The 20,695-nt window shown below is 58.8% G+C and overlaps 1 protein-coding gene across 4 annotated transcripts in view; it reads right to left on the bottom strand.

Annotated features, from left to right (window-relative positions):
• Positions 1–680: 680 nt before the first annotated feature.
• ASCC2 (activating signal cointegrator 1 complex subunit 2) overlaps positions 681–20,695 on the bottom strand; it is a 35,950-nt gene continuing 15,935 nt past the window's right edge. For 3 of the 4 annotated variants that reach the window (XM_065903953.1, XM_065903955.1, XM_065903956.1), the window contains 14 exons: positions 19,728–19,838; positions 18,730–18,842; positions 14,513–14,587; positions 13,977–14,084; positions 13,680–13,748; positions 13,387–13,461; positions 11,837–12,008; positions 10,361–10,575; positions 9,339–9,458; positions 4,158–4,251; positions 3,449–3,579; positions 2,826–2,925; positions 1,599–1,678; positions 681–1,213 (listed from right to left, as the gene is read on the bottom strand). In XM_065903953.1, the coding sequence (XP_065760025.1) occupies positions 1,042–1,213; positions 1,599–1,678; positions 2,826–2,925; positions 3,449–3,579; positions 4,158–4,251; positions 9,339–9,458; positions 10,361–10,575; positions 11,837–12,008; positions 13,387–13,461; positions 13,680–13,748; positions 13,977–14,084; positions 14,513–14,587; positions 18,730–18,842; positions 19,728–19,838 (1,635 nt within the window). In that variant the 3' untranslated portion in view covers positions 681–1,041. The remainder of the gene's footprint in view (positions 1,214–1,598; positions 1,679–2,825; positions 2,926–3,448; positions 3,580–4,157; positions 4,252–9,338; positions 9,459–10,360; positions 10,576–11,836; positions 12,009–13,386; positions 13,462–13,679; positions 13,749–13,976; positions 14,085–14,512; positions 14,588–18,729; positions 18,843–19,727; positions 19,839–20,695) is intronic. The other variant, XM_065903954.1, reaches the window with a different exon arrangement.

Genomic DNA, 20,695 nt, shown 5'->3' with positions numbered 1-20,695 from the left:
CTGACTGTGAGGGGGCTTTTGAGAAACACGGCCTGAAGCCCACTTGCTTCAATTCAACAGGGCTCGGCAGTGGCATTATCACTTGTCTCTTCCTGTCTGTGACCCCTGATTTCAGAGGATTTAATGGAATGTATGTGTGACCAAGAGCCACTGAGCTCTGGCTCTGGCGTGGCCCTGGCCAGCCGTCCTTGGCAGCTGTGAGATGGAGAAGACACCCCTCATGGGACCAAGGGCCCGTAAAGGCCACGGGTCAGAATGCATGTCCAATCCCTGGTTGCCCCCCTCCCGGCTGTGGCCTGGGCAGCCACCTTCAGGTCTCAGCGTCTGGCTGCCCTCCCCCGCACTACGGGACTGGAAACTGTACCTACCCACCCCCTAGGGTGGCGGTCGTGGGGGCTGCACGAGGTCACGGTGAGGGCTGGACAGCAGGGCCTCACACTGGCCCCTCCTTCTACAGGCAGGGAGCGGAGGCTCAGAGACGGAGGTGACGGTCTCCGGGCCACACAGCGAGGCGGAGCAAGATGAGGAGGGCTTAAAGTGAGAGGCAAGCACAAGAGGCTGGTGGACAGAGCATCGTCCTGCCCTCTTCCTCTCCTGACGGTGGCATCGCTGGACTAGGACTGCAGGGCTGAGTGGGGGCTGGGGGCGGGGAGGGGAGGCAGTCATACGCCAGGCTCGGATCATTTCTTGAAAGGGTCAAAAATTTTATTCGAGGGCCTTTTTTGTTTTCCGTTTGTGAATATACAAGCTTCCTGCTGTCTGGGAGAAAGGGAGGTGGTGTCCGGCTGCACGAGGCTTGGGAGGCTGGCCCTGGGGCTCTGTGCCCGTCCCTCCGCCTGCTTGCTGGCCTCGCAGTTCTTTGGCCGCGGGCTAAGGCACGGTGTGTTCTGCAGGAAGGCGCTCACGGCTGGCTGGTGGATGACGAACGAGGCGGCCTTCTCAGGGGCTGCGAAGCTGAGGCTGTCGAGGGGTAGACTTGAACTTGGGGCCCCGGCAGGGGGCTACCAGGCGAGGAGGCCCCGGGCGTGAGAGAGGAGACTCTCACGATGGAATCATGCCTTTGCTTCTCTTGCGGTCGGCCATGGTCCTCCGGTTGTGGTTGGCTCGGGTGGCCTTGCTGGCTTCCTTCTTCCTGCGTTCCTGCATGGTCTCTCGGCTCTGCCCGTGGCCCCGGGGGCTGCCGGCCACCGCCGTGGAGCTGTCATGCCGGTACCTGAGGCAGGAACAACCCATCCCCAGAAGAATCCATCAGCCGGAGGAGAAGGCCCTGACGGGAAGGGGAAGGGCCTGCTGCTTTCCTCCGAGGTCCCCAGGCGGGGACACCAAGCTTGGGCCAGGACCCCTCCATGCCAGCTTCAGGTCGGAGGAGAAATGGAGTCTGTCACCCGCTGGCTGAGTGACCTCTGGCAGATTACTTAACACGTCTGGGCCTCAGTTTCCTTGTCTATAAAATAAGGACAATGACAAGACTAGCTACTTCCTCGAACTGTTGCCAGAACTATCTTAACACAGGTAAAGCACTAGGGGGCGTGTGTGGGCTTCCTGGGTGGTGGGCTGGGGCTTCCCCCGCTCACCGACACAGCGCCTTAAACGCTCACCCCTTCCTGGCCAGGAAGGCCATGCGTCTGGCTTCCGCTTTCTCCCGCAGCACCGCAGGGTCCTGCAGAAAGTGGTCGGGCTGTGGAGGAGAAGGGAGAAAGATAACGAGCTGCCCCCTTTCCCGAAGCTGGGCTGTGTCTGGCCCCATCTTGGGGATACCCCCATGCCAGGAGTCGGGGGGCAGCCCCGGCGCGGCAGGGCGATGCCCCAGAACCCGGCTGGTTGTTCTGCTCCAAGGTCTCCACCGGAAGCCCCCTCCTCTGACCCCTGTTTCCATTCGCAGCAGAGGTGGCTGACGGCTGGTCACAGCTGGAGCCGGATGATGACAAGGGGGAGCAACGGGGGAGGCCAGGAGGGCAGCCTCTAGAGACCACGGGGAGCCTGGAACCCAGGAGAGCCGCGCAGAAACTGGCGCATCCCCCTGCCGGCGCCAAGGCTGGGGGAGACTGGGACCCAAGGACCACAGACGGACTGTGGGGGCCTGGGCTGTGTCAAAAACCCAACACAAGCGGAGTTAGTAACCTGTGGAAAACGGCAGGATTTTGACATAAAAACCTGGGCTAACCCCTTGCCTGGAAGGAGGGAAAGCTCTGGAAGGTCCAGGCCTCCACTGTGCTGAGGAGCCCCTGGGCAGGGCTGCCTGCTGCCCCCAGCCTCAGTGTCCATCAGGGCCTGCCACTCGCTGACGCCTGTGGCCTGGCCCCGGACACAACTGAACCTGTCACCCTGGGGGGAGGATGTTGGTGGGGTGGGGGGCGGGATCCAGGCCTCCCAGGTTGCAGCCCTGCTCACCCTGAGCAGCGTTGCTCTCATCTGTTTTTTATGAGGCATTAGTTAAGATTTCACTAGTAGAAAAAGTTTAGTGGCTAAAAAAATAGAAAATGTTCAAACTCATCATCACAGATGACCCTGGGCTCTTAACGCTTCTCTGATGTCGAGAATTGCCAACCTGGGCATGGAGGCTGGCCCCCAGGCTCCTGGGCCTAATGAACCCAGCAGCTCAAAGGCCCGGCTTCTGATCCTTCCCCTGGGCCCTTGAGGGGCCTCGGAGGAGGTTTCTAAGCCAGCAGCTCTTCAAGCAGACATCCTGGGCTCAAAGGGACCCCCTTCCTGGGCAGTGATGCTGAAGATGCCTCAGGGCCAGGCTCTGGGAAGCCGGGCTGCGCCCCTGATTCACCCCTCAGAACTGTACCCTCCCCTCCACCTGCCAGTTGCCAACCAGGTACCTTGGGGGCTTCGACTGCAGCCTCCTGCTCCTCTTCCTCCTCGTCCTCCTGCCCTTCGACAGGCACTCTGGTTCTCAGCACCTGAGGGATGGTGAAGGGCCTGAGGGTGGAGAGAGAAAGAGAGATCAAGGACTAGATTAAACCTGGAGAGCGGAGCCTCCAGGGGAGGAGGGGGGTCCTGCTGAGAGGGCCCGCCAGGACTGGAAACCAAAGCGCCTTTGAAGCCAGCTTTGCTCCCGCCCCGGACTCTGTGCGGGCACCAAGGTCTGAGGCGGGGGCTTCGGGGAGGCTGAGCTGGGTCCTGGGGGCAGGGGTGGTCTCCAGTCCTCTCTAGTCAGGGCGGCTCTGCCTTTACTGGGGGAATTGGGGGACCTCCCTAAGATCCCACTGGGGAGTTTTCTGTAGTTAAGAAGAAAAATGGAAAACTCCTGCATGAGACCCAGCTGATGGCTCCTCACTCAGGGTGGGCTGGACCAACCGGCCAGGGGGATGGCTAGGGGTGGAGGGAGCACTGGACCAGCAGTGGGAGGCTGGGGTTCAGGCCCTGGTTTGGTCACTGGCTTGTTCACGAGATCTGGGTAAGCCAGATGCTGGGGGAGGGCCGCCCGCGTCAACAGCCTCACCTGCGGCTGATGAGCTCGTCATCCGAGTCCGCATCGTTGGCGCCCACCTGGTTGCCATCGTACGTGTCGTCGTACTCATCCTCGTAGTCGTCCCCGCCGTAGGGCGCGCCCTCGCCCGGCTGCAGTGGCACCTGCGACGGCCGAAGCGTGGGTCCGCGGGGCCGGGCTGGCCCACCTCCCCCTGCTGCGCGGCTGGCGGCCCGGGACGCCTACCCACTTCCCCCGGCCGGGCCCGGCCCCGCCCCCCCCGCTCCCCTTGCCCGCCCCGCCCCCCCGCCCCGCTCCCCTTGCCCGCCCCGCCCCCCCGCCCCGCTCCCCTTGCCCGCCCCGCCCCCCCGCCCCGCTCCCCTTGCCCGCCCCGCCCCCCCGCCCCGCTCCCCTTGCCCGCCCCGCCCCCCCGCCCCGCTCCCCTTGCCCGCCCCGCTCCCCCCGGCCCGCCCCGCTCCCCCGCCCCGCCCCGCCCCGCCCCCTCCCCTTGCCCGCCCCGCCCCCTCCCCTTGCCCGCCTCCGCCCCCCTCCCCTCCCCCCCTCCGCGCCCCTCCCCTTGCCCGCCCCCCCGCCCCCTCCCCTTGCCCGCCCCGCCCCCCCGCCCCGCTCCCCTTGCCCGCCCCGCCCCCCCCGCCCCGCTCCCCTTGCCCGCCCCGCCCCCTCCGCCCCTCCCCTTGCCCGCCCCGCCCCCTCCGCCCCTCCCCTTGCCCGCCCCGCCCACCTCCTCCACCACCACGCTGTACTGCTCATAGCGCTGCCGCTGCGCCAGCACCTCCCGCTTGTCGTTCAGCAGGCTCCGCGCGCTCTCCTCTTTCCTGATGTCGAGAGGGAACAGCGGGGAGACACGAAGGAAAACCATCAGGCTTCGAGGGCAGCGGGAGGGGGCCGCAGCCCGAGGGTCCAGACAGACCACCACTCACTTCTCCGCCTCTGGCCACCGCAAACAGATCAAGCACCGGCGGGGGGCGTGGGGCTCACCAGGTCAAGCCACTTTCGAGGCCCCCCCCCCCGTCCCCCGCCAAGGAGCAGCTATTAGAGTGTAACACGTGTCCCCCTCTTTCAGCCGGAAGACTCCCCTTCGAGGCGTCCACCCCGGAGAAACGTTGGCCCCCGCGCAGAGAGGTCTGATTGGGGATTTTCTTTTCAGCACTGTGTGTAACAGTGAAAATAGAGAGCAACTCATGTCCATCATGGCCCAAGGACCAGGGCCCACAGGACGCTGGGCGGCAGTTCTCAAGAGCGACAATTTGTGCTGATGGAGACAGAATTCTCAGACATCCTCCAGGGGAAAAAAGCAAGTGCAGAGAAACACAGAGCGTGATCTCATCTGTGTAAAAAGCAGAGGGCAGACCAGACCTGTCCCCTCCTCCTGGGGGGACGTCCATATCCATGCACGTAAATACAGACAGAGGGCCTGTAGGGCGCCCCCCGCCCCCGACCCCGGGTTATTCTGAGGAGGGGCTTGGGGTCACCCGAATCATTTCAAATGAACAAAAACTGAAGAAACAGGAAGCCCGTGGGTGGCTTTCGTAGTCAGCTCAGGGGAGCCCCCGCCACTCCCTCTCACCCCTGTTTTTCAGCCCAGGGACCCCGTCTGGCCTGTGGTGCAATCTCCCATGTCAGACGGCACGGCAGGAAAAGCCTGGAAGTTTAACTCCGGCCCTGTCACAGGGGAGCCCAGCCGGGGGTGGGGAGGGACGTGTTTGGGGACAGTGAGCTGCGGCAGAGCCGCAGTGGGGACTTGGGCCTCTGGACTCGAGGCTTTGCAAATCTGTAGAAGAACCTGGCTTGTCAGACACACAGGCCTGTGGAATGTAGTTTCTAGCCCTGCAGGGGAAAATCAATATGAGATGCCAGGCAAGAAAATCCAGCTTAGCTGTGAAATCGGGCCTCTGGAATGTATCAGGGGTAGGGGGCAAAAAAAAGAAGAGGCACAAAGCCCGTAGCGTCCATAAAAATCTTCTGTTAACCGGCTTTTAGTGTGCGGAGAGCCAGGCGCCTGAGTCTGGCGGGCTGTGTCTGGCCTGGGAGCTTGGTGCAGATCAGAACTGGGGCCCCCAGCGTGGCGGGTTAGGACCTGCTTCCTTCAACTTTTTTTTTTAGTTTTTTGTTTGTTTTTATTTGGTTGTGCTGGGTCTTAGTTGCAACATATGGTATCTAGTTCTCTGACCACGGATTGAACCTAGGCCCCCTGCACAGAGTCTTAGCCACTGGACTACCAGGGAAGTACCCCTTGTACAGGTTTTAATAAGGGCTTACTATGAGCTGGGCTGGGGAGAGATTTAAAGAATAAGATCTGGATTTGCCCTCATGGAACTCAGTCTAGTGGCAAAGAGCAGAAGTGTGCTAGAAGTGTGTTTCCATGTCCTGGAAACACAAGGAAAGTAGAAATGAATGGGGGTGCAGGGGGCTGAGTGGGGGGGTGGGGGGAGGCGCTAGAGAGGAGCCTTGGAAGCTCCGTGATGTGGAGATGTTTGGTCTGGACCAGGGAACCATCTCGGGCCACAGGAATCTGTCAGCTCATGCCAGGAGGGGGAGCCTGTGACCGTGGCCTCGGCCCTTAGCAGGCGCTCTCTCTGCCAAGCTGAGGGGTGGAGAGGAGAGAGGCAGAGAGGAAGTGAAGGGGCCAAGCTCACTTGGGTGGAGCCCCTGGTAAAAGCGCACCCATTCAATCAACAGAGGCTTCCTGAGGTCCTGCCAAGTACCGGGTCCCACACTGGGCCAGGGGACCAAGGATGGATGAGTGCAGTCACATCCTCTCTGCCCCATCCCACGGCCCCTAGTCCACCCCGTCCCCAGTGTGGGCAGAGGGAGGTTCTTTCACGCTGCATGGCCTCTGGTTATGTGGCTCCCCGGCAGGACTGCAGAGGAACCTGGCAAAGTGCTCCTGCCTCACCTGGGTCCTAGGAGAGGACATAAGTAAGGATAGGGTACCTCGTCCAGGAAGGCTCTGACCCCATGACCTCATATGAAGCTAGAGAAGGAAAGAAAGAAAGGGGCAAAAGCAGCCAGGAGAAGACACAAGTGAGGGCCAGAAGGTCAGCCAAGCCGCGGGAGCTCCAGAGCCTGTCTGGAGCAGGGTGACTCCTCTGCCTCCCTCAAGCCCAGGTACATGCGGGCTCCCCTGAAGCTCGATCACCTTTTTCCTCCTGACCTCCTCCAGCCTGTCCTTCAGGATTAGCCCTCAAACTGGCCCTTGGAGGGGTGACACTCTCCTTTGAACTTCTACAGGGCCTGCAGAGGCAGTAAAGCCCTCCTCTTCCAGGTGAGGAATCAGGGGATCCAGAGAGGCCAAGCAACCCTCCCAAGGTCACACAGCTTCCACCAGCATAGCCAGGGCCAGAATATAGGCCTCCTGACTCAAGTCTGCTCAGCTGTTTCCTGAGCGGTGTGATCACAGGCCAGCCTCTTATCCTTGCTAAGACTTGATCCTGCCTCCAGGGATGATGCAAGGAAGAAATCAGAGGATGCCCAGAAGCGGACCTGGCACCTGCTGAGCTTCACAAAGGGAATCCAGTCTCTTTGACTACAGGACTCGTCAGAGCCTTTATGGGCTAACGCGCTCTGTGAGTCTCCAATGAGGCACACAGGGTGCGCGAGCATTTTTGGCAACAGAACTAATCTGAAAGAGAATGCCTTTTCTTCTGGGGCACGATTGTCCAGTCTGAAGGAGTAAGGGGACGCAGCGTTACCCTCACTGCCTCCTTCCCGAGCTGTGATACACCTGTAGCACGTGTGCTTGGCGCCGACTTAACAAGCCCCTCACCTCACCCCTACTCCTAGCAGCCCCTCATTTTGCTCAGGTCCTTCCCCTCCCCCCTTCCCCAGGAGCCCTGAAGCCCAGCTCCCCAGTGAGACATGAGGGGACTTGGGGGCCACTGGGAAAGGTCTCCTGGTCTCTAAGAGAGATGCAGAAAGACTTGGCCCTGACTTACTGGTGGCCAGGTCATTTCTGGACGTCACGCTGCGGCCACCCAGGGGCCATGAGAAAGGAAGATGCAACCTTGAAGATGTGGTTGCACCACAGGTCAACCACGCCTCAACTGCCCTACCCTGCGCCCACCCGTCCCACAAGGGGACAGAGTTCCTCATTTCTTGAGCCATTTAGGGCTCAAGTATCTGGTTTAACGACGCACATACATTTTAACTTGAGGGTGATCTGCCTTGTGCTGCTTGATTTCTCTTGTGTTCTGTGAAGACAGGGCCCAGGCCCTAAGTGCCCTGCCCTGCCCACATCAGGACGGGTGACCCCTTCATGCCCGTCCCAGCATCTCCCCACTCTGTCGCATCTTGATTGATGGTCTAAGTCGTTCCCAACATCTCTGTGCTGTGGGAGGCAGAGGCCTGAGTGCCCCATTCCCCTTGCCAGTGTGTCGAGCACGGGATCTGGCCATAGTCAATCACTTGATAAATATTTGCTGAGTGGATAAATAAATAATGCGCATATGAACAGAGCCCCTGACTCTTTGTAAGCCCCAACCCCTGGGCTACCCAGCACGGGTTCAGTTTCTGAGCCGGGCGGCCAGGCGCCCCTCGGAGCAGGGGGACCGTCCTCGCCGTGTGACCCTCTCCTGCAGCAGGGCCTGGAGGGCGGGCACTGAGACGGGACCACATCGCCAGCCCAGGACCTGGGGATGTCGCAACGTGTGTGACTAAGCAGTTTGCAATAGCTTCCTGTCCAGCCAGCCAGATGGCTTTAGAGTTGCCCTGTGCCGGGTCCCCAAGCCCTCAGCCAGCCACTCTACCAGCGCTGGACGGTCCCGGGAGCAGGGAACAGCTTGTGCTTCTAGCACTGGGGCTCCTGTCCCAAGAGTCGGGCAGGGCCCTCTCCCCTCTCTGCCCCTCACTGCCTCCATCTACGTGATGAGGGAGAAGGCGCGCTGGACCCAGCGGCCCTCAGCTTTGTAGATTCCATGAAACGCTCCATTCACGTTGGGGGGCTGACACCGGGCTGTCAGCGTCTGATCCTGCCACCACGCCGTGTGGCTGCTGACTCTCAATCCCTCCAAGGGGTCCCCAATCGAAAGCCAGGGGGTCTTTCCAGAACATACACTGTACCGGTGAAGGGGACCCTTGCCATGTTCCCCATGGCCTCAGGGCCACCGCCCCTGCTGCTTGGTCCGCCTGGAAAGCTGCTCCTGCCCGCTCTGCACAACAGACCCTCCCTCATCCTTCCACCGTCCGCCCCATGGCATTGATGCCGAGAAGCCTTTCTGCCTGGACTGAAGCCCCGACTAGAGGCCTGGGAGTCTGTGTGCCTCCACCTTGGAGAATCTGTTTCATCTGTGAGTTCACAGGGCTTGTTTGCCAAGCCGATCAGTGCACACGTCACGTGGGCAGGGGCCGTGTCGCTTCCATCCCCCACCATGTCCCCAGCACCTCATAAATCCAGGGCCCAGAAGCACCAGGCAAATATTTGTTGAATAAATGAATAAATCATGAATAGACTTTTCAATGCCCCCAAAGTACGAAGGACACAGACCAAAAATAAGTAGGAAGGCCTTCAGATGGAATATATTCACTTGGCCAGAGGCCTTCGTTCTGCCGTTGTGTCCCCGGGCAGAGAGGCGCCGGTCAGGGAGCACTGCTGAGGAGCACTGCCCAGCTCTCCCACCCGGGGACTCCTCCGAAGATGGGAGAAGGGGAGAGGGGCCGCTTTGGCCCTGCTGGCCTTTTGCTGTCAAGGAGGACTCACTAACTCTGCGCATGGGGTTGGAGCCTGAAGTCAGACTGTTAGAGGCCCGGAGCCCAGCTGCTGGGAGCATGCTGACCTGGGGTATGGGGGAGCCCCAAGCGGAAGCTCCGTGACCACTTCCATCAAGATGATGGCCCTGGGTGTCCCTTGTCCTCTCTGCACTTGCAGAGTTGGGGTCTCTGGGACCCCGCGGCCCACCGGACTCACCTCCTGCCCTTGTGCACCCGGCTCAGGTCCACCGAGTCCCTGCTGAACACGTCAAACTCGTCATTCTGGAAGACGTTGTGACGGGACGTCACCAGGGGCGTCGGGTCTGGCTTCACCTGTCTGGGGGGGTGACATAGAAATCCATTTCAGGCGGATGTTGCCCCTCCCACGATCAGTCCATCAGAGCCTCTACTCCCCAGCAATAGCCACACCTGGGACACAGGCTAAAAACCTGCCACCCTGCACACATGCCACTCACACAGGTTGTGTTCCCAACAGCCCTGCGAGACAGACAGTCAAAGGTCACTCGAGCTGGTTTTTTTTTTTTTTTGCCTCAGTCCCTTTCCCTGTAAAATGGGCACATAGAGGCTGAGGAGTTGGTTCAAAGGCAGAGCTAGCCTCATTCTGGAAGTTATTCACTCATTCATTCAACAAACAACAATCATTCATGGAAGAAAACCCGTTTACACTCATTCCTGTTGCCCCCGGGGGCTCCATGGAAGGAGTCGGCCCAACTCAGGAAGGGTGGGTGTGGGGGATTCCCTGATAGTCCAAGGGTTAGGGCTCCACACTCCCGCTGCCGAGGGCCCCGGTGCAATCCCTGCTCAGGGAACTAAGATCCCACAAGCTGTGCACTGTGGTCAAAAAGGCCACAAAAAACAAAGGAAAGAAGGGTGGGTATGAAGGAAGCTTGGCTGCGCTCCCTCAGTGACCAGGCAGGTGGCAACATCAGAGCTCAGAGGGCCGCAACCCCTCGGTGGCCCCCCACACCCCGGCTTCCCAGGAGGCGGAGCAGGGAGGCCCGGCGGTGCCCTCTCTGCATGTGAGCACCTCTGGGGGCCTGGGGTTTCGGTTTCCCCAAAGAGGACCTCAGCTTCCGAGGTTGGGAACCGCCACCCTGGGGAAGTGCCGAGTGCGGGACACAGGAGGAGGAGGAGGGGGAGGCAGAGGAGATGGGAAGGGCCCCGACGGAGCCCGGGGCAGTCTGGGCGCCGTGGGCTCCCTCCCACCCCCGCTCCCACCTGTCCAGGCCGCGGTCCAGCTGGTCGAGGGTGGGGGCCAGCCGCCCTTCCAGGATGTTGTTGATCACCCGCTCGGGGTCGTAGCTGTAGTGCTCCAGGCAGGCCAGGATGAAGCCCTCGCCGAGGTCCGGCAGCAGGTCCTTCACTTGGGAGATGAGCGAGTCCAGCTCCACGCCGCACACGGTGGGGCCCGGGGCTGCAGCCGCCCCCAGGCACTGCGGAAGAGACCGAGGGGACTCGTGGGCTGGGCCGGGGACAGGTCCCAAACGGCACTGGTCTCGGAGTCGGCGACCTGGTCTGAGTCCCAGCCCTGCCCCTCCTGGCTGAGGGGCCTTAGCCAAGTCTCGTAAGTCTCTCCGAGCCTCCATTTCCTCCTCTCTGAAAGGGGGAGCTACGGCTGACCAGCTGAGCTGTTGCTTCCGGCTGTGTGGCCTTGCACAGGGCACTTAACCTCTCTGAACCTGTTTCCTCCTCATGAAGCCCCCAGACTACTCCTACTTCATGGGGTTGTTTTCAAATGGTTCAAAGAGATGACACACAAAAAGTGCAGAGCACAGAGCCTGGTGTGGGCCAGGCTGTCCACAAGCGGCCGTGGCTGCTGGGAATCAGCCCCTTTCCCCCTCTGACAGGTTGACGACTGAGGTCGGAGGGGAACAGCAACCGCTGGAGCTGGCTGATGTGGAGAAGCGCCCCTTTGGCTCGGAATGGGTTAATTTTTTCAGCTTTTCAATTAAGGAAATTCACAAATCAAAAAAACAGTAATAAAAGTCCTCCATGTCTGAGGTAAGAAGCCAAATGGGGAAAAGGTGGTGGGGAGGGGACCACCATTCTCCAAGGCACTGGGACAGTGGACACGGGGCCTGGGGCCTAACAGAAGGACAGCAGCGTCTGGCAGCGGGGCCCGGGGGCCGGTCACTCACGCCTCGCAGCAGCTCTGAGCGCCCACGTGGAGACGGGGCCCCTGCCATCCCCTCCTTACAGGGGAGGAACCAGGGCTCACGGGAGGGACGTGCCTAAGGGCTCAGAGCTGGCAGGTGGCAGAATCAGGATACGCCCCTGAGTGGCCTGACCCCAGAGACTGTGTCGTCTTAATCCCCAAGTCCACGCTGCCTCCTGACACGCAGGGGCGAGCCCCCGGCCAGCGGCCAATCAGTAGGACCACAGAGGTGGTGATGCTGGGTTTGGCGACGTCCGGAGCGACAGCACCAGCTCAGTGGCTTCCCCTCTGTTTAGAGATGAGCGCCGGCGGAGATTTCATGTGGAAAAAGCGCCAGTGCTTCACCTTGTGGGGGGAACTGAGGCCCTGCCGCCTTGCCTACCTCACAGGCTGCCCAGCTCACCCTCGGCTCAGAACCCTCTAAGGGCAGTGTGGAGCAGGCCGGCAGCTCAGAAGCTGTCAACCCCAAAAAAAACCCTTTTCCTCAAGGGAACACAGAAGGGAGGTCCCCCGCTGCCCCGGCCAGTCCCGTCACACACCTCCTCCTCCTGGGGCAGTGCGGAGGGCCCGCTGACCGCCTCCGCCGCCTCCCCCACCCCGTTAGGGTTCTCAGCCGCGGGCGGGTCTCTGGCGTCGGTGGCTTTCCTCCGGTCCACCCCTTCCCAGGCACTCTCGACCGCCTGGAGGATGTAGGCGGTCCGTGTCTCGTCCCTGGGAGGACAGGTTAAGGGGTCTCTCTCGGGACCACTGCCCTCTCTCCACCCCTCACTGCGTGGCTGAGGCCAGGGGCCGTCTGGGCTGCACCCCGCGCACCGCGGGCTGCCTGGGGAAACGGGCCAGCCCACGGCCGCACCAGCCTCAAAACCCAGTACCTGCCGCTCAGCAGAGAGCCGCTCTGGGTAAGAGAGGGCCAGGGTCTGGCAGCCGAGGGTCCTGGGACAAGGCATCTGGCTGAGCCTGCAGCTCCCACCCTGCACGGACCCCCCAGGAGGAGGGCCCGGCGGGGGTACTACCACCCGGGGTCCTGTCCAACCGGCTGTGGGCTTTCTGCACAGGCTGGGGGCCCACAGGGTGTCCCTGAGGCTGGACTCAGCAACCTACCCCAGCCACCCAAACGGCCCTCAGGCCCATTCCTCGCGGCCCCTTGTCCCCTCCAAAACCCCAGTGCTGCCAAGCCAGACGCTGGGTGGTTGCTCTAGACTCTCACTCTACTTTCTTCAAAAAAAAAAAAAAATAATTAGTTAGGCTGTGCCAGGTCTTAGTTGCAGCGCTCGGGATCTTTGATCCTTAGTTACAGTGTGTGGGATCTAGCTCCCTGACCAGCAATCGAACCTGGGCCCCCTGCACTGGGACCATGAAGTCTTAACCACTGGGCCACCAGGCACATCCCTCCCTTACAGCTGCTTCTAACCCATGCGCCCAGCACCCAAAGTCTGAGGCTGACAAGGGCAACCTCCGCTTCCCATCCTTCCAGGTCTCCCCCACCTGCAGGGGTGACCCCAAACGCCTCAGCGAGGGTCACCCCAGGGCTCACCTGCCAGGGCCAAACCGGCCCCACCAGACCCCCGCCCAGCGCCCTGTAGGCTGCACGCCACGTCCGCCGGCTCAACAGGCAGGCCTGCTGAGCCCCGGGGACACTTAGTTCAGGGCATGGCCGTCTCCCAGTCCTTGTGCTGCTCTCAACTTGGGTTTCACTTCCGTGTGACACCCCCTTCTCCCCTCGCCTCCCCTGCCTCTGAGTGACACTATTTATATAAGCCTTATGTATATATAAGCCTGTTTGCTTATCCGTCTCCCATCCTGCATGAGGTCCCCGAGGGCAGGGTTGAGTCCCTCTTGGTCACACAGGCCCAGATGCTCAGCAAAGACCAGGGAAAGCAGGGCTGTGTACCCCGAGGATCAGAGCAGTCTTCTCCTCCCAAAACAGGGTGTCAGGAAAAGCTGGCTCCCACATGTTCTGGGGCTAAACGGTCCCTCCACTCCTCCAGGTCCAACCCGGTCAGGGCCCAGGGCCCAGGGCCCAGGACCCAGGACCCAGGACCCAGGACCCAGGGCCAGGCCCACCCCGGGGACCGCGGTGGAAGGATACAGGGCGGATGAGGCCTGCTGCAGAAGGCTGACGTCATCGGCCACGGGGAAGAGCGCATCGTAGTCCCGCAGGAACCTGGAGCGGGGCGGGAGTCAGAGGGTGGTGGGGCGGGGCCGGACTTTGAGGGTGGGGGGAGACACCAGGCTGGTTTGCCAATCCCCGTGTCTGCCGCCCAACCACAAAGGCCAAAAGCTTAGATTGTACTGACCCCAGGGCAGGGGCTCTGTTTTGGAAGGTCTCTCCTGGGGCTGGTGGGAGGGCTGGGCCCGCTCCTGCTGCTGCTCCCAGCTCACCTCTTCTCCTGCAGCAAGGAGCTGAAGATCTGAAGGAAGTCTTCGATGAAGCCCTGGACATTGTCACAGCTGGAACAGGACACAGAGAAGAGGATGCGCTCACTCCCTGCAGACAGGTTCGGCTCCTAGGCGGCCCGTCCCACCCCTCTGTGGCCTCCCTCATTCTTCCCGGTTTCCCATCTTTGCTCTGCAACCCTGGGGCAGGGGAGGGAGCCCCGTGCAGTGAGGGCAGCGCCACAGCTGGGCTTGGGTAAGGGGCTCTTCCGCCTGGGCGGGCAGGGGATCCCGAGCGCCCACCTGCTTTCCAGGACTGGGAGGAGGCAGGTCTGATTCAGGAGGATGTGGAGAATCTCCAGTAGCTTCTTCCTGGAATGGGAGAGCCTCTGCCACAGGTCACCTAGCAGCCTTGGAGGCCAGAGAGAAAAAAAGTAGATCTGGGAGGCAGAAAGGCACCAGGGGAGTTTCTTCAAAGCCTTTGCAGGTGCCCCCTACCCAGCCCTCCACCCCCCAGGGGCTAAGAAAGCCTCACAGTTGGCTGCTGACAGCAGCTGGCAAAGGGCAACAGGCTCTGAGAGGCTGGCTGGTTCCAGGGCCACATGTCAGCTCAAACGGTGGCTCAGGAACCAGCAGGTTATGAGTCTGGAGCAACAGCTGAAGGGGAAAAGCTTCCTTGCTGCCAGGAGGCTGCTAGGTAGGGAGGGAAGCGCCAGCCAAATTTGCGGGGCCTCTCGTCCCCGGCCCTTGGCCCTTGGCGTAGAGAAGGGGGTGCCGACGCCCAGCACAGGTGAGCTGGGGCTCTCCCACAACACCCCTCAGTTTTGTCCCTGCCTCACTTGCTGTCTTCAAGCCTCCTCTTCTTAATTGCAGACTCCAGTTCGGGAATGGCTATTTCGTAAAAGGAAGCTAGCCTGCAAAGACACACATGGGGTAAAAGGCTGGATTAGTTCAGAAATCTCACACTTCCTTAGAAAAATCAAAGCATGCTCAAGGGAGTGGGAGGGCCCATTTCTTCCTGCCAGGTTGTCCCCAAGACACGTGTCTCCTTCACCCCGGATTGCTCCACTGTGGCTGGTCCTACAAAGAGCCTGGTGGGCAGTGACCTGGAGCTCGCCCCCTGCTCAGATGGGAATCCAAGATCCAGAGGCGCTCGTTCTCACAGAGCAATGATTGGGCCACCCAGGATGCACCAAGCTTTGAGGAATAGATACAAGGTGACCTTCTTCTTGCTCAGAAGCTGCCAGCAGCTCAGTACCTCCTGTGATATCAGAGTGAAACTCCTCTGTCTGGTACCTCTGTACCTGGTACAGCCCAGCCAAGCTGGCTTCTCACCTCGGTAACCTCACAGCCACCTGTCCTCAACTCAGACTTAAACTCTCCATCCCCTAAATTAGGAGACTGAGATGAACCTAGACATCCTGTTACAGGTGAAAGAGATAACTAATAATGACCTACTGTGCCGCACAGGGAGCTCTACCCAATACTCTGTAACAACCTATGTGGGAAAAGAATCTGGGGACTTCCCTGGTAGTCAGGTGGTTAAAACTCGGTGCTCCCAACGCAGAGGGCACAGGTTCAATCCCTGGTCAGGGAACTAAGATCCCACATGCCAAAAAAAAAAAAAATTATTTTTAAAAAAATCTGAAAAAGAATGGACACACATATATTTGGTTGTTGTTCAGTTGCTAAGTTGTCTGACTCTTTGCAACCCCATGGCCCATTGCCCGCCAGGCTCCTCTGTCCATGGGATTTTCCAGGCAAGAATACTGCAGTGGGTTGCCATTTCCTTCTCCAGGGGATCTTCCCAACCACTTGCGTCTCCTGCATTGGCAGGCAGATTCTTCCCCACTGAGCCACCAGGGAAGCCTATAGATATACATATATATATATACAGATATATATATATATACACACACACCTTGTGTATATACGTGTGTGTGTATATATATACATATCTGATTCACTTTGCTATACACTTGAAACTAACAGAACACTGTAAATCAACTATACTCCAATTAAAAAAACACACAAAACCCAGCTCTCCATCCGAGCCACATGCTTCCTGACCATCAGCTCACCCCTGTGACCATTCCTCTCTGGAACCGCCACACAGCACTCAGAAGATGCTGTTCTTACACCTTAAAATGCAGCTACCTCTCTTCCGGGGCGTAATTCCATCTCTGAACATTTTAAGTTCCCAAAGCCAGAAAAGCAGCTGACGTGCCTAGGACAGAGCTGAATCTGCAGCAGCAGATGCAATGTACCCTGTGAACATCTGTCTGTCGATCGCTGGCTCCTGGCAACTTTTTCCTGGTGTGGGGCTGTCCCTAGACGTGGGGAGGCAGGCCAAAAGGGGCGTGGCTTCTGAGGCCCGCAGCGCGGCACCCAGAAGACAGAGGACAGTTTGGCTCACAGAGAGTCAGGCGTTGCCATGATACACTGTTGGTGAAAGGGTAAATTGAAACAGCCCCTATGGAGGGTGATTTGGCGAAATCCGTGAAAATTTCAATTGCATGTACCATCTGTTCCTGCAATTCTACTTCTAGGAATTTATTCCTCAGATATCGTTGTAAAAGGACAGTGACCTAGGTGCAAAGTTAGCCTTCATGGCAATGGGTTTTTTTTTGGTAGTAGGAAACAGTTGGAAAAAACCTAAAATGCCATCTCTGGGGTCTGGGGTCCCCTACAATGGAGTTCTACACAGAGATACCAAAGACTGAAGGTGGTTCATGCACAGATATGCATTAAATTTAAAAGTAAAAAAAAAAAAAAGTAAAATGCCTACAGTACATATAGCACTCATAATATGCCGGTACGTGCGCATGCTGCCATGTCCGACTCTTTGCAACCGCAGGAACTGTAGCCTGCCAGGCTCCTCTGTCCATGGGATTTTTCAGGCAAGATGCTGGAGTGGATTGCCGTTTCCTCCTTCAGGGTATCTTCCTAACCCAGGGATTCAGCCCACATCTCCTAAGTCTCCTGCATTGGCAGGTGGACACTTTACCACTCAGTCACCTGGGACGCCCAGTGTATGAAATATTAAAAAGAGGGTGGAGGTAGATAATGTGTTTATTTGCTTATATGTGCATATTTACATGCATATCTTTGGAAAATTCCACAAAAAAACTAACCCAATGGTTGTGTGTGAGAAACAGAAGTGGAGAAGGGGGGAGAGGGAGACTTTTCAATATGTGTTTTATATACCCTGTGAATATATTATTTGTTCAGAAAATTACAGTGCAGAAGGAGAGGAAGGCGGAGAAGGCTACTCAGAGAGATTAGCTGGAGGGTGTTTGGTGAGGTAACCCCTTGCCTGGAGCCCTCCCGGACTGAGGCCTCTGCTCAGCACGCCTTCCTGGCCTCCAGCACAGTTGGAACAGGCTGAGCCGGCCTCAGGCTATTTGTGGGTTGGAGGCAGCTGTCCCTTGCCAAAGCCAGGGTCACTGGCAGTCAAAAATGTTTTCCCTTCTTCCTCCTCACCCTGATGTGGGTGGAGCTGAGCCCCTGCCTCCAGGGGTGGTGGTTGTTCGGTCGCTAAGTCGAGTCTGACTGTTTGTGACCCCATGGACTGCAACATGCCAAGCTCGCCTGTCCTTCACCGTCTCCTGGAGTTTACTCAAACTCAAGTCCATTGTGATGCCTTCCAGGTACCTCTTAGGAAACTCAGCTCTTCCGGCAAGGTCCCTCCCATCTCCAGAGACCCTTTCCAAGGCCATCTGTGCCCCATTTCGCAAAATGGGAAAGTGCTCATGGTGAATGAAAATAAGTCTAAGAACAGCCTGATTGTTCAGAGTGATTTTCATTTCCTACCTCTGGGGAGTTCCCAGGTTTCCAGTTTGTCACATTTACCATGAGGTAAATACCTTTAAAAAATTGTGACAACATTTTTAAAAGTCCCATCCCCACCCTTTTCTTCTGGGGACAGAGTGGATCGGTGCTTTTTTCTAACATTCTCCGGGAGGCTGAGCAATCCTCATATCTGATTTTCAAGAGCTGAGGGGACCCGGTGGGCTCAGGGTGCCAGCTGCCATCTCTGGCACATGTCTGCGCTAGATAAATGTTTTGTGGGATAGCTGGGCAGATGACCCAGTGGACAGAGGGCTGGGGGGATGGAGTTGGGTAGCTCCCAGAATGGTGGGGGGAGATGCCTGGCAAGAACAGCTGGAGGCCACTGAGAGCAGGACAGCCCCCACTCCCCATTGTTGCCAGATAACTGGCTAGTTACCAGCCCCCATCCCGGCAACCCTTTCTCATTGCCCAAGGAATGGATGCCCACAGGGCTAAGTGGGCAAAGAGGGTCTTTCTCCCTCCCCTGTATGCCCCTCTTGGTCTTTCTCCATCACAGCAGGATCTTTCCATGACTTCTTTGGATAGAAGCCTCCAGGGCTCCCTCCTGCCTCCACCATAAAGGCCCCATTCCCCACCAGCACACGTCGCACACCAGGTCTGACTTCCCTGGGGCCGCATCTTGTGGTCGCCTGCTCGCCAAGCCCACTCCCCCACTCCCACCCCATGTCACACTGCACTCCCCGGCTTTCTCCAGGATCCGGGCCACCGCAGGCTTCACTCTGCTGTCGGAATGTCCTTCCGGCCACGGCAGACTTTCTGCGCCAGGCGGGTCGCTGTTCATTCTTAAGGTCTCATCTAAGGGTCACCCTGAAACCGTCTCTTATTCCTCCAGACAGAACCATGCTCCCTCGTCTGCATTTCTGATAGGGCCCCACCAGCGGGCCCCAAGCGGACGCACATCTGCTCGCGTGCGCGCCTCCCCGCCTGGAGGCTGGAGTCCTCAGCCTGAGCCTCCTCGGCCTCCGGCACTTGCGGTGCCCGCCCGGGGACGGGGAGTCTGCAGCAGACCGGGTCTGAATGGAAACTGCCCCGCCCGTGGCTGGCATTTTTCTCCCTCCCCTCCCCTGCTCTTAGACCCCAGTAAAAGTCCGTCTCAAATGCAGCCTCCACGCAGGCGGGCGCTGGAAGAGGGGGCCCGGCACGTTCTGAGTAAATATTGGCTGAATGTGGGTGTGAACCCGAACCTCGACTGCAACCGCTGTACCTGTAACAGAAGTCGTGTTTCTGGAAGGTCGGACAAGCCAGAGGGAAGATGTCCAGAAAGGCCCAGAGGGTGGTGCAGGTGTCACAAAGGTAGAGGACGATGTCCTTTAACTCCTGTCAGGTAGAAGCAAAACACCGCATTATTCCCCTCCAGGGACAGCTCTGCGGAGGGTCTGAGGCAAAGCGGACAGAGCCCAGGGTTCCCCTGGGCCCGCCTGCCCCAGCTCCAGCGGACGCACGCCCAGGGAGGTCTAGGGTGACCTCTTGCTCCGCATTAATATGCTTCTCTCTTTGAAGCCGAAGGAGAACCCATCCCTGAATGTGAAGACAGCGCCTGAGGTCCCGCACAGAACACACACCCCAGGGAGGCCAGGTCAGCCAGGGCCCACTCTCCGTGGGGTCTGGAGAGCGTGCTGAGAACAGGCAGGGCTTCCTCAATGCTCCCTGATTCTCCCAACAACTCAAACAAGAGGCTGGGCCGCCGGTCAGACCTCCACTTTACAGATAAGGGAACCTCTCTGCGGTTCACGGGGCAGCGTGCCCTGCTCCCACGGCACTGGCTGCGCTCTTTTCGGGAACGCTTGTCTAAGGCCTGCTTTCCCACGACAGCGCGAGCTGCAGGAGGGCCGCCCGCTGCAGCCTCGCCCCTGCCCTAACTCCGGTGTAAACACAGGCATCTGCTTCTATAACTACTGGGCCTCACGGCCCAGCCTGGGGGCCCAGCCTGTGCTGGGGGCCCCTCGGGGCATGCTGGTGCCATGGATGAATGGCCCCGTGAGTAACGCACCCAGGAACCCGTCCAGCTGAACTAAGCAAAGGCTAAACCTCCATGCTGTTCCCTCTGAGACTCCATAAATGAAGCAAGAAAGCCTGCTGCAGTGTCCTAAAGCCTGCGTGATGGGCGAGCTGCCTGCGGGGTGGGGTGAGGGCTGTGAGCAGCGGGGGAAGCTCCAGGCCTTCTCTTGGCCAGAAGGCAGCCGGGCGGAAGGGCAGGCTCACCGGGAGAGGCATGTCGCTGGGGGTGAGCCGGCCCCTCTCTTCGAGCCTCTGGGGTGTGGCACTGGCCCCGTCCCCACGCAGACCACAGTGCTGGAGGATATTGCTGAAGACCTGTGAACACAGGAGGCGACTCTCTCACATCCTCCTGAACTGGCAGCGGGGACCCCGTCCTGCAGCGAGCGACTGGTGACCCCAACACTGCCTTGGAATCTTCAGGATATATGCCAGTGTCCCTGGGACACCAGGTGAGACAGTGACCTTCTCAGTGACCTTCTCAGAATGGAAACTGTGTCAAAGGGGAATCATGCGGTCATCCTTCCTACAGGACTGTGGTGAGGACGATGATGACGAAATGTATGTAAACCCTGTGGATGTGACCGGCGTCGGCTGGACAGGTGTATGGGGATGGATATTTAGGAGATACAGTCAGCAACATGTATTTTTGGATGCCCTGGGCAAGGTGATTTATGGGAACTGTACTGAAATAAAAACAAATCAATAATGAGGGGGAAAACAGAGCTCATTGTGGATTGCACCACATTTAAGTTGGGAGAAGCAAATGGCAACCACTCCAGTATTCTTGCCTAGGAAATCCCGTGGACAGAGTCTGAGGCTGGTGGGCTACAGTCCATGGTGTTGCAAAGAGCGGGACATGACTTAGCAACTGAGCACCACATTTAAGTACACTGGCAGTAAAATTCTAGAAGGTACTGTGAACAGTGTCCTGGTGGCGGGATTATAGAGGAAAATTGATCTTCTTCTATTTATTTATTTATTGTAATTTTCCAAAGTTTCTACAATAAGCATTATTGCATAAAAATGATTTTATGCGGCTTTAGAGCTCGGACTTGAGAAACGTGCAGGGGTATCCCCAGGGGCAGATGGCTGTTGAGAGACAGCACAGAATGCACCGGAAGCCCCTTCTGTGTGAGCGCTGCATGGCCCTCAGAGTTCAGCCCTGTTCAAGA

This window comes from Muntiacus reevesi, chromosome 13 (genome assembly GCF_963930625.1).
Source record: "Muntiacus reevesi chromosome 13, mMunRee1.1, whole genome shotgun sequence".
NCBI classification, from domain to species: Eukaryota; Metazoa; Chordata; class Mammalia; order Artiodactyla; family Cervidae; genus Muntiacus; species Muntiacus reevesi.
Note: the sequence above shows the minus strand (reverse complement) of the source record. Positions and strands in the feature narration are given on the sequence as shown.